This window comes from Macrotis lagotis, chromosome 8 (genome assembly GCF_037893015.1).
Source record: "Macrotis lagotis isolate mMagLag1 chromosome 8, bilby.v1.9.chrom.fasta, whole genome shotgun sequence".
Taxonomy (NCBI): Eukaryota; Metazoa; Chordata; class Mammalia; order Peramelemorphia; family Peramelidae; genus Macrotis; species Macrotis lagotis.
The window spans coordinates 142,370,725-142,383,298 of record NC_133665.1 but is presented as its reverse complement, the minus strand read 5'-3'; the positions used below and the strand labels follow the sequence as shown (position 1 = coordinate 142,383,298).

At 37.5% G+C, this 12,574-nt stretch overlaps 1 protein-coding gene across 18 annotated transcripts in view; it reads left to right on the top strand.

The window, feature by feature from the left end:
• The window catches only part of ATP2B2 (ATPase plasma membrane Ca2+ transporting 2), a 681,398-nt gene that overhangs the window by 622,036 nt on the left and 46,788 nt on the right, over window positions 1–12,574 (top strand). For all 18 annotated transcript variants that reach the window (XM_074198571.1, XM_074198568.1, XM_074198575.1 and 15 more), the window contains 2 exons: window positions 3,181–3,422; window positions 5,673–5,907. In XM_074198571.1, coding sequence (XP_074054672.1) covers window positions 3,181–3,422; window positions 5,673–5,907 — 477 coding nt within the window. The remainder of the gene's footprint in view (window positions 1–3,180; window positions 3,423–5,672; window positions 5,908–12,574) is intronic.

The window sequence follows — 12,574 nt, the reverse complement described above, 5'->3', positions numbered from 1 at the left end:
CCTGTTCATGTTAGACAAGAGAGAGAATGGTCTGGATGTACAAAAATAAATAAGGAGACTTTCCAAAGTTTCAGAGGCATCCCACCCATACATGCCAGGTTTAGACATGGGATATGAGTAAAGCAGAATGGAGATATCTTTGCCAGCTTTTTCATAGTTATACTGGTGAATCTCAAAACTTGGTTAAATAAGTAGTGAACATTACATTAAAGTTGAAGTCCACTTTAAGAGCCTATCTATCCCTATAAGATGTATATAGAATATCAAACTGATTAATCAAACTGATTGGAATAGAGTAGGGTTCAAATGAATTATTCCTCTCAGTACTTTCTGGTGAGTCTACAGAGTCAGGGCAAAAGTCAGTAGGAGAGCTGATCTGGACATTTTACTTAAATTGAAAGATCTAGAAATATCTGTAACCTTCACTGAGGGGAAGTGACCATTTTCCAACTTTGAGAGTACTAGACAGAACAAACTCTCTTAGAATCATAAATTGGAGAATCTATTTAATTTTTCCTAGCTTTAATCGTTTTCAAAAGAAAAGTAAGATAGCTTACAAAGAATAATAGAATGGAGTTTGATGTTTTGCCAACTTGTCCCTGTTCTGATGGGCAAATAAGCAAATGAATATTTTTCATTATGTTAACTTTTTATTGTCTTTCTCTTTCATTAGGAAAATATGAAGGAAGTTATTTGTTTATAGACTTAGAAGGAAAAGAATAGGTTAACTGCTATTTACACATGCATATATAGAAAATATATATTTGCATATAAGTATACATACCTACATAGATTTACAAATATAAATATCAAAGAAAGATGCTTCTCTTGTGTATTTCAGAATTCCAGTTTCCATACTGGTTTTTCTTGTAGAGAATATTGATTCTTTTGAGGTACTAGGCACAGAATGCCAGATGAGAAACTAGGAAACATGACTATGTTGACTCCAGTAAGGCAGATCTTAGGTTGGAGAGCCCAAGCTATCTTACTTTTCTTTTGAAAATACTCTAGACAGTGTGGTCAAGTAACTACAAATGACCTCAGACAAGTCACTTCATCTCTCATGTGTAAAATGAGGGTATTGGATACCGTGTCAGTTTGTAATCCTACTCTGAGAGAAGCTTTGGTATCAGTCATTTACAATTGAGTGTAATTTAGTCCCAGTTCATAGATTTTGGGCTAAAAAAACAGTCTGATGGATCATGTATCACAGCTAATTGGAGACATGTAAGCCTGTGAGATGAATGGAATTGCTCACATTGGGTTACCTAAAAAAATAGGTGAGTCAGGATTTGAACCTGACTCAAAACCCAGCACTCAAGTCCCTGAACCCCAACTCACTCTTTGTAGGGCTCTCTGACTTACTAGCCTCTTACTGAGGATTGAAATTATCAATGGTGGGAAGTTATTTCAAGGATCAGCCAAGATCTGGGAGAAGGGACAGGAAGTCTTCAGTCTAGGTATCCCTTTCCTTCCTTGTGAGTCTGAAGTCTCCTTCAACTCTTCTGAGAATGGTCAGATTAGGTTCTGTCTGAACAGTTTGATTCTTTTCCTTGCTCACTTTTGAATGATTCCCCAAGGAATATGGGCAGAAACCCTGATGGACTCTGGTATAGTTCAATGAAGAGCAAACAAACATCTGGGGTTGAACTTTTTCTCACCTATCCTTGCCTGTGGCTAATTTTACCATACTTCCTTTGGTTGATTTGGGAGGAAGGGAAGTGTAATGAAGGGAGGACCTTATTTATATAATGGCAGAATAGCTTTCTCAATTGCCTAATTCAGGACATTCAGGAAAAAAAAGACAGCAGTGAGGTGGCATAGCTCTGAATTTAGCATGAAACTGTGAATTCCACTCTCTTAAAGTGCTCTCAGATGTTTGGTGTCTGGAAATCAAAGGGTTTTTTCATCATTTTCTCTCTATCCTTTTCTTTCCCCCACTCACTTTTCCACTGAGAATTAGTAACACTGCACTAGTGAATCTGTAAACCTCCTCAATACAGACACACACACACACACACAGAGAGAGAGAGAGAGAGAGAGAGAGAGAGAGAGAGAGAGAGACAGAGAGACTCTTTCCCTATTTTGACAAAAGATCCTCCTGGGATTATCTCTTCCTTGACTCTCCTATCTAATTGGTTTCCAAATTGTCTTGACTCTAGCCAGTCCCCTCATTATACTACCTCTCTATATTTCTTAATTTCCCCTACCATTTGCCTAGTCTGACAGACCCCAAAATTTATCTTTCTGTTCCAGGTCCTTCCTTCCTCGAACTAATTCTTTTTTTAAAAGGGAAAAAATGTTATTTGTGCCCTTAAAAAAGACACATCATTGGCATTTCACAATGTCCCAGTGATTTCCATTTCCCCTCTCATCACACACAATAGAATAGAATCAATTGATCGGCATACATTTATTATGTGTCAAACATTTTGCCAAACACTAGGGTCTCAGTTATAGAAATAAAACCCTCAAGGTACTTACCTTCTGTTGAGAGAATTCAAAATGTTTATAAATAAATCAATACAAGGTACATCAAATACACAGTATCTTGGGTTAGGAAGTACTAAGAACTACATACGAAGGAGTCTGAAGAAGATGTCACTTGAGTTGAGCCTTAAAGGGAAGTAGGAGTTCTAAGAGAACTCTAAGAGGTGGAGATGAGGAGGGAAATAATTCGAGGCCTGGGGAAACCTTGCCGTGTAATAGAGCAATCCAGTTAAAAATGAGTCAATCCATTGGCCATGCTTAACAATGTATGTCTCATTCTTCACCAATAGTGCACTACATTGCTGTCAATCCCTTCTTCACACTACTTCCTCAAATAGAAATCATATGTCACTCCTTTGCTCAAACCTACTCAGCAACTCCCCTTGGCCCAGCAGATAAAACTCACCCAAGCTTATTAAAATGGTGGGACTTGAGAAGGAAACTTCAGGATCATGAAGCCCAATCCTCTCTTATTAGAGGTGGGGAAACTGAGATTTTGATTTTTTTGATCAAGGTCACTGAGTGTATCATCAGAGATTCAGGACTATATCTCAGGTCTTTGTCCTTTACTTTCTGCACTCTGTCTTCATTGAACAGGCTGAATTTTCTTGCTTACCCAGACTTAATGGGAGAAGATTGGGCCCATCACAGGATGAACTGGAAACTAAACTGTGCCATCTTCTCTCTTAGCCACCAGAGAAGGAAGGTGCCCTGCCCCGCCAGGTGGGCAACAAGACTGAATGTGGCTTGTTGGGGTTTGTTCTGGACCTGAAGCAAGATTATGAACCTGTGAGGAGTCAAATGCCTGAAGAGAAACTGTATAAGGTGTATACCTTTAATTCCGTCAGGAAATCCATGAGCACGGTGATTAAAATGCCTGATGAAAGCTTTCGCATGTATAGCAAAGGGGCATCAGAGATTGTCCTGAAAAAGTAAGTACCCATAAGCCTTATGACCAACTTCTATTCATAGCCAATCCTTGAACTGGAAGGAACCTCCAAGAGATGATCTAGGCTAACCTCAATGTCTTTGGGTAGGCAAAAAAAAAAAAAAAAATCTAAACCATGCAGGATTATTGTTTTTTGATGGGCTTTTAGATCTGTAGCAGTTGTCATTTGTTCTTCATTCTCAGAGAAGTCCAACACATCAGGTATGCAAGTAGGTTGGATTTAAGTGAGGAGGTGCTGTGCAAAATCCCCCGTTTCACTTTTTCCTCCAGAGCCATCTGGGTCCAGTGGTAAGATATGGATTAGAATGCACTGGATGCAGTGGGAGACTGGCTTTTTAAAGCTTGGTCTTTCCTAGATCACAGGTTGACTAAGACAACACTCAATCAGTGGTCATTCTTGGCCCCTTTGCCTCAAAACTCAAATACATTGAAGCAAAAAGTAATCTAGAAGTTATCTAGACCAACCCCTTGGGGACAGGAAGTCCAGGAAGTGACTTGTGCAAAGTTCAAATTCCCTGGTCAGATCATCTTGAAAATCTTTAGAATGAGAGATTCCATAGGCTCTTTTCTTTTATTTCTTTTTTTTTTTTGTTTGTTTATTTTGGTATGGATGCTTAGGGATGATGTGGTAAAGTTTGCTGTTGGTATTTGTTTTTATTTACCCTTCAAAGAGAACTATGACATCAGGAAGATGATGCCAAGACATACAATTGAATTGGATTTAAATGAGGGAGGGCTATGCTAAGTCACCAGCCTCACTTTTTCCTCCAGAGCCATCTAGGTTCAGTGGACAGACATAGATCAGAACAACTGGAGGTGGCCTTGGGTGCAGAGGGAGACCTTGGCTTTTTAAGTTAAGGTCTTTAACAGGTCTATAGTTTGATTGAGGCCATTCCCATTCTGTGATTAAGGCTAGGTAAGAAGTGAGACTGAGAATAATCTCTCTTTACCTACTTAAAGAAATCAGTCTGGGAGGGGAAGAACCTTAGGTTTCTGATCAAAATAGAAATAATTGCTATTTAGATTCACCTTGACTCAATCTTGACTCAAATAATGAGCAAGTGGAACTTGGTCTAGTACCAGCCAATGAGAGCCAGAGTAATTGGTGTTTAAGGCATGGTCCTTAAGAAATCTAGTCCATAAACCCCAAGATATTTTGGGACACATGCAGGTAAGAGTATAATACCCTAGATGGAAGAGAGACTGTGCTAGTCAGTTCCAGTTGGGTCCTCAATGGGGGCAACTCCTGTTACTACTCATATGGATTCTTATTTGTCCTTCATTCTCTTTTTTTGGGGGCAGGGGGGAGTTTGCAAAGCAATGGGGTTAAGTGACTTGCCCAAGGTCACACAGCTAGGTAATTATTAAGTGTCTGAGGTCAGATTTGAACTCGGGTACTCCTGACTCCAAGGCCAGTGCTCTATCCACTGTGTCACCTTAGCTGCCCCTTGTCCTTCATTCTCAATAAGGACCATGGCATCAGGGAGGTGATGCCATGATATGACTGTAGATAAGAACAGAATAGAGGAAAGAATACGACCCTCATAGTCAGAAGACCTAGATTCAAATGCTGACTTTATATCTCACTTAATATTTGGGCTGAGGTTAAGTTGCTTAGGTTCTCTGGCCATGTTTCCTTATCTCTCAAATCCTGGGTCATCAAACAAGTGAGCTGCCAAACATTGGACTAGAGTCCAGGTTTCTTGTTTGCTCTTTTAGGTCTCTTTCCTGCATGACTCATTTTCAGGAAATAATTTGAGAAGCCAAAGACCTGTGTTTGGTGGTTCTACAGGTAGCCTATTTCTGATGTATGTTATATCTCAGAGAGTGGCCATCTACTGCATCCTCTGACTGTAGCAAGTGGGAAGTACCTCCTGGAGGTAGTATGGAATAGTAGATTGAAACCTGATTGAGAATTAGGGCACCTGGGCACCTTAACTGCTTTCTACTTGTGTGACTTGAGCCAATCACAGTTTCTTCGAAGCCAGAACTTACTCTTTTCAAATGAGTTGCTTGTATAAGATTGTAGAAGAAAAGATTTAGGCCTAGGAGGGACCCTAGAAATATACCTTCATTTACAGAGAGATGAACTGATGTCTGAGGAGGCTCAGTGACTTATCCAGAATCACAGATAGATGTTAATTGTTGAGTAACTTATGTTCAAACTCTCATTAATCCATTATCTAATACTTCCAAATTGACCAACCGAGTTAATTGCCTGCCTTTCTTTCAGATGCTGCAAAATCCTCAGCGCGGCTGGTGAGGCCCGTGTCTTCCGACCCCGAGATCGAGATGAGATGGTAAAGAAGGTGATTGAGCCTATGGCTTGTGATGGCCTCCGAACCATCTGTGTAGCTTATCGGGACTTCCCAAGTAACCCAGAACCTGATTGGGAAAATGAGAATGATATCCTCAATGATTTGACCTGCATCTGTGTGGTGGGCATTGAAGACCCTGTGAGGCCAGAGGTAAGTCCCATGTTCAACCCCGATCTTTTTTTGGTTTTGCTGGACCACAGAGCAGAGGAATGGCAGAGAAAAGACATAAAGATTAAGTAGATCTGCCACAGGTTTGGGACTTCTAATCTGTAAGGCCCTCTTCTTTAGGAGGGACCTGGTCCCCTTTTCCTCTTCAGAGCCAGTGTTTTGTAATTTCTCTATTCGTCTCTCACAAATGTCATCCACAGAATGATTCATTGAAATGTCACAGGTAACTTATCATTTACTTCCCCATCAACCTTCTTTTAGAGCTCCTTGACCCTTCAGTCATTTTTGGATGTCATTGAGCACTTAGTTTTGTATTGCTGAAAAGGTCTCTTCCAACTACAGGCAGACAGGCAGACCATTCTATTATTGGGCAGAGCAACATAGGAAGGATGACTTTAAAGTAATGAGACTGGAAACAGATAATGTTGCCATCCTTTTCAACTATGGGTAACTATATGCTTTCTGCCAGTGCTAAGAATATTTTTGGAATTTCTTCACAGGAATTGTCTTCTGAGAACATAATAAAATGACAAATTTGCACCCTTCAAAGGTGGATTTGATTTTGGGAAATATCCAAAAGTCATTTAGGTGCAGGGTCATGTTGGAAAATCCTGTTAATGGTTCATACTAAGGTGTGATTGTTACATTATGAAACGGATTTATATTTTTGATCGGTAAACTTGTTTTATTGAACAAGATTTCCTATAATGGTTTGAGTCTGACTTTAGAGGAATGGACAAATAGTCTATAATGACAACATTAAAGGGCAAAACCCTTGAGGATACTGGTTTGTTTGGTCTTCTTTGTTTAAAATTTCATCATTTTTTTTATAACATTTCCATGTATGACTAGACTTGACCTGCCCAGAACTATTTAGTCCTATTCTCAAAAGAGTTTTTGTAAGCATTCTCTGAAAGAACACTGCAATAAAAAAATGTCAAGTGACCCTTGACTTGAACTAAGTAGAATAAACTAAACATTGAACCTATTAGAAGATACTTAGGAGACATTCAGATGCTAAGAACATTCCAAGGATGATTTTGAAAGACAAGAAGCTATCAACAACTCATTTCCACTTGGATTATTCATTCAGTTTAGCTCAAGGCAGTTAAAGGCTCTCATGGTACTCCACTCCTAAGTAAGCTCCATGGGCTTATACACAAATGGGCAGGTTTCCACAGTTGGGTTATTGGATGATCTCCGAGACTACTCAGAGAAGAGTGTACAGTGTGCCAATCAATGGTGTCCAACTGATTTTAGTGAGATTCACTTCATCTGGCTCCTATCCCCCATACCTTGGACAAGTAGACTTGTTCAATTGCATTGCTTTGTATTGCATTGAATTGAATTTTTCCATTGCTTCTGTGCCTCTCTGGTATCATGCCTCACATGGGACTACTCCAGAGCTTTCTCTAGGGCTGAATGCTAGGACTTTGAGTATAGAGCTTCTTTTCTTCTAGTGTCATTATGAAATCTGTCTGTGAAGTCCAAATGTTTAGGCCATATTAGATACAGGAATAACCCCATGATAGCTGTTTCTTCCAATTCTATAAATGGCGGCTAGAGATTTCAGAGTTACTTCTCTGGAAAATGTTCATTTGTGGACTCCTTTGTCTAAGGAGTTTCCTGACCTCTCTTGGATTAGGAGTTCTAATCTTACTCTTGAAATTCTCAATATCATTTCCTTAAAAAATTATTGTGGTAGTTTTGAAGAGGATGTACCATAAACTTAATTCAGAAAAGCCCTGGTGGCCACAAGAAATCAAAAGAACTTTTCAAAAATTAATGATAGTACTCAATTCTTACTATAACAAGAATGAAAAACAAAGATTCCTAGTAAAAAGAATACTTTCAACAAGATCTACTCATATAATATATATAATTGTATGTTTTTAATAGTTTTTTTAATTTGCAAAGTTGTTTTTTTTTTCTGATGAACTCCCAATTCTAAAGTAGAGTAATTATAACTTCTCTTTCCTAGGAAGTTTTTATATTGTTCTTTAGTAATTAATGATTCAGGGAAGCATTTGTATCACATGGTCACAATTTAATCATTCTAGTATGGCTTCTGCCTGTGCGATTGTTGAACTATTGATGATAGTTCCAACGATCAGGAGCTGGGCAGATACGATACCAGTTTTGAAAGATAGTGTCATAATATAGAATCTGCAAAGCATAGGCCAACGAGCTTGATGCTGATGGCCTGTTTCCTGGTTTATTAAACTGATTATAAGTCCTTAGAAAGGGAAGAAAGCAATGATCACTATGTTCCAATTTGCTTCATGAAAAACAAACCATCTCAGACTATCTTCTCCATTAGAGTAACAGATTAGAAAGATATTATAGGCACTATATGGTCTTTAATTTGTCAAAGTATTCAATGCAAAGCAGTTAGGTGGCACGATGAATAGAGCACCTGTCCAGGAGTCAGGAGGACCTGAGTTTAAATCTGGCCTCAGACACAACACTTACTAGCATTGTGAGCCTGGACAAGTTACTTATCCCCACTTCTCTTGCAAAAAAAATTAAATATTTAGTACATCAGAAACTGATAAAAATTTGTGGACAGGATTCTAAAATAAAATTACTTTTATATAATTTCTTCCAACTAATATAAACTGATAATAGGCCTTTGTTTAATGCCAAAAGATGTAACAAATTTAATGAAAGATTTTATAATAAAATTAATTTTAATAAAATATATTATATTGCCAAAGAAATAAAAATACCATAATTTTTTCTTACCTCCAAAGGAGCTGGTTTTTGAAGCATAGATGAGATGGTGGTACTCTTTGTTCAAGGAATTATCCATGCATTACTTAAGAGTTCTATACACAGAACACAATATTCACTTAGAGGATATAATAGAATGACCTATAATGCATTCTTATTTAAAGTACTCATTCATGAAGTATAGCAGGACATTGTAAATGTCTATATTTGATGAATCACTCATGAGGAAAGGAACTTTTGTTGTTTTTGTTTTAAAGAACATTGCCTTCAAAAATCAATATTAGACTTACTAAAATGATTTTTATGAACATTTGTTAATATGTGGATTTGTAGTTTGAGAGGCTGGTGAACTTTTTATATTTCCCCCAATTATTTGAGGAAGTTTTCTATCTCATAGAAAAGTGAATTAGGAGTTTTATGTAATTCAGTAAGTTGGAACTCAAACTACTTGAATTACCACACCAAAAGTATTGACATAAAGCTGAAAAGAGGTCTTTAATGGAGTTCTCCAGTGTTCCATTCTTGTCCATGTTTTGGTGTCCACCATTTTTTTTATCAACGACTTTGATTAAGGCACAAATAGACTACTTATCACATTTGTAGAAGATAGAAAAATATTAGGGAAAGCCTAAAATGAATGACAAAGCTATGATTAAAAAAAAATCTTGTCAGGCTAGAATGATGGGACAAATCTAATAAAATGAAATGTAAAGTATAAGATGAAGCAGTCTAACAGGAGGCAGTCAATAGAGAAGAGCAATAGAGAAGAACTGAATATATATATATATATATATACATATATATATATAATATATATATATGGAAGTAGGAAGTCTTTTTATTTATTTTGTATTTTTTTTAGGTTTTTGCAAGGCAGATGGGGTTAAGTGGCTTGCCCAAGGCCACACAGCTAGGTAATTATTAAGTGTCTGGGACCGGATTTGAACCCAGGTACTCCTGACTACAGGGCTAGTCTTTATCTACTGCGCCACCTAGCCGCCCCAGGAAGTCTGAATAAACATAGGTGATATGAGCTTAGGAGTTTCTCTCTATCTTGGATAAGTCATTTAGTGATACTCTATCTTGATCAGACTCTACCTTTGTGGTTGTTTTTTTAATTCTGGGCACAATATTTTGGGAGGCATTTTGACAACCTACAGGCTGCCATGATGGGGATGATGTCCTGTCAGTATCAGTTTAGGGAAGTGGAGTTATTTAGGATGGAGAAAAAAAGGAGGGCAGGGAAGGAGTATCATGATTTCTATCTTTAAATGATTTGGAAGGCTGGCCTGTGGAAAAATTTGGTTCACTTTGTATGTCCTCAGAGAAAAGAACTAAGATCAATGAGGGCAAATTTCAAAGAAGATTTGGCTAAATATCAGAAGGAATTTCTCTAAACAGAATGGGTTGTCTTTATTGTCAAATTTCTTGCCACTGGAGATGTTCAAGTTATAGCTTAGGGTCCACTTTTGTTGTAAAAAATATTTCTGTTCAAGTATAGGTTCACCTAGATGACCTTTGAGGTGCTTTCCCTAACTGTTTTGTAGGTTTCAGAGTTGTAGTTCTGGAAAGGAATTTAGAGGTAAATTCTTCCTAAATGTTATTATAAAGATAAGGAAAGGGGGCAGCTAGGTGGCATAGTGGATAAAGCACTGGCCCTGGAGTCAGGAGTACCTGGGTTCAAATCCAGTCTCAGACACTTAATAATTACTTAGTTAGCTGTGTGGCCTTAGGCAAGCCACTTAACCCCATTTGCCTTGCAAAAAACCTAAAAAAAAAAGATAAGGAAATTGAGTTTCAAAGAGGGGAAGTGATTTGCCTTTGGCCACAGAAATGCGAAGAAACAAAATGAGGGTCCTAGCCTAGATCTTCAATTTTCAAATGTGGTGGTGCCTTTCCCACTATACTTCCTACCTCTGATTCTAAGTCACCTTAAAATCTCTCTGGGATTCAGTTGCATTCTAATCCATGGTCTTAGTCCTTTGACTAAGCAAAACTCAATCTATCATCTAAAGAATGAATCAAACTAGTATCGTAAAGAGCTCAATTTTCTTATTTAGAAACAGTGGTCTGGTAGCTATGGCAACTGCTTGAACTAAAAAAATAAATAAATTAGAAGAAGTATTTGTTGGTGAAAAAAATTTTATATCACTGAATGTTTGGTTCACAGGATCATTAAAACCATAGGATGTTAGAGTTGAAAGGGACCTTTGAGATCAGTCTGGTCCAATCCCTTCATTTTGTAGATGAGGAAACTGAAACCAAGAGGAGGTGAAATGACTTGCCCAAGGTCATACTTAGCAAGTTGGTGGCAATGTCAGAACTAGAACCCAGGTCTTCTGACTCCCGGGCCAGTGTGCTTTTTACCTGATTGTTTCCAAAATAGAACAGATCAAAGTCCTCCTGTGCCTCTTGGACAATTGAATTTTACTTGGTTCAAAATTTGGAGGGATCATAATTATCCATTAAGTCTAATTCAGAGAGAGGGAGGTAGGAAGGGGGTTATGTGGAAATATGTGAGATTCCTTAGAAAATAATGAATTTCTCTTTTATTTCATATGAATATTTTCTATTCATTTCTTTGTGTGCACATTCTCCACATATTTGGACTACTAATGCTGCTTTTGATAAGTAATTTGTGTCTGACTCCTTTCTATATAACCATTCTTTTCTCTTGCTGTTTTTATTCACTGTGGGATAGTGTTTTATCAGCTAACTAGAATCTTGAAGCCTAGCACTAAGGACTCAGAATTCTTTATTTCTTTTCAGTTATTCAGAATTTAGGGCATTAGTGAATTGAAATAGGTAACTCTGGAAACTCTTTTGGTGCAATATGGGTAATCTTGAAAGTGGATGAAAGTTTGATTTTTGCAGATTAAGTCCTATTTTCCTCACTGGCTTTCATAATTTGAGAGATGTGTCCCTGTGGACCTCTCTTTCCCAGTCCTCAGGAAAAGAAACAATTTCAGAAGCAAGGGATGAGAAGGAAAAATTAAATTTACACTCTGACAACCTTTTCAGTCACATATTCAAAGATTCAAAGATTGAAATGAAACTTTACATTCGTAAATTTTTATTAATGAAACTCATGTTGCATCCATATTTATCATATGGAACCTAACAATCATGTGTTTAAAAGAAAACGGTGACAGTGGTAGGAGTAGGAGTAGGAGTAGTGGTGGTGGTGAGAGTAGTGATGAGGATGGTGATATTATTATTATGACTATGAATAACATAATTTTCTTTTACATAGTTGATTATATAAATCCTAAATACTAGTGACCCTAGAATTATTATTACTATCACTATAAAATACTACTTCTATTACTACTACCACTACCCCACCAAAACCACCACCATCCCTAACATGACTGCCACCAGTAACATCACCATCAAAACCATCATTACCACCACCATTACCACTATTACTACTTCTACTTCTACTAGTATTAGTACTACTACTACTACTACTACTACTACTACTACTACTACTACTACTACTACTACTACTAGCAATCTTTATATAGAGAGTTTTCAAGTTTGCAAAATGCTTCACAAAAATAACTTTCATTCTCCCAACAAGCCCAGGAGGTATTTACTATTATTCCCAGATAAGGAAACTGAAGGGGACAATGGTTAAGTGTCTTGCCCAGGGTCTTACCACCAGTGCAGCCAGGTTTTCCTGACTCTTAAGTCAAAACAATCTATCTACTGTAGCACCACATAGTTACCATAACATTCTAGAAATCATTCTGTGTTAGGTCATATAGTAAAAGTGAAATCATAGAATCTGTTCTAGATACTAGTTTATGACAGGAAAGGAAAAGCATTATCTTTGGTTTATAAAGATTCTTTTGAAGATAGGTTATTTGAATAACTCTTCATCTGTGTCATTTCCAAAGGCCAATTGATATAC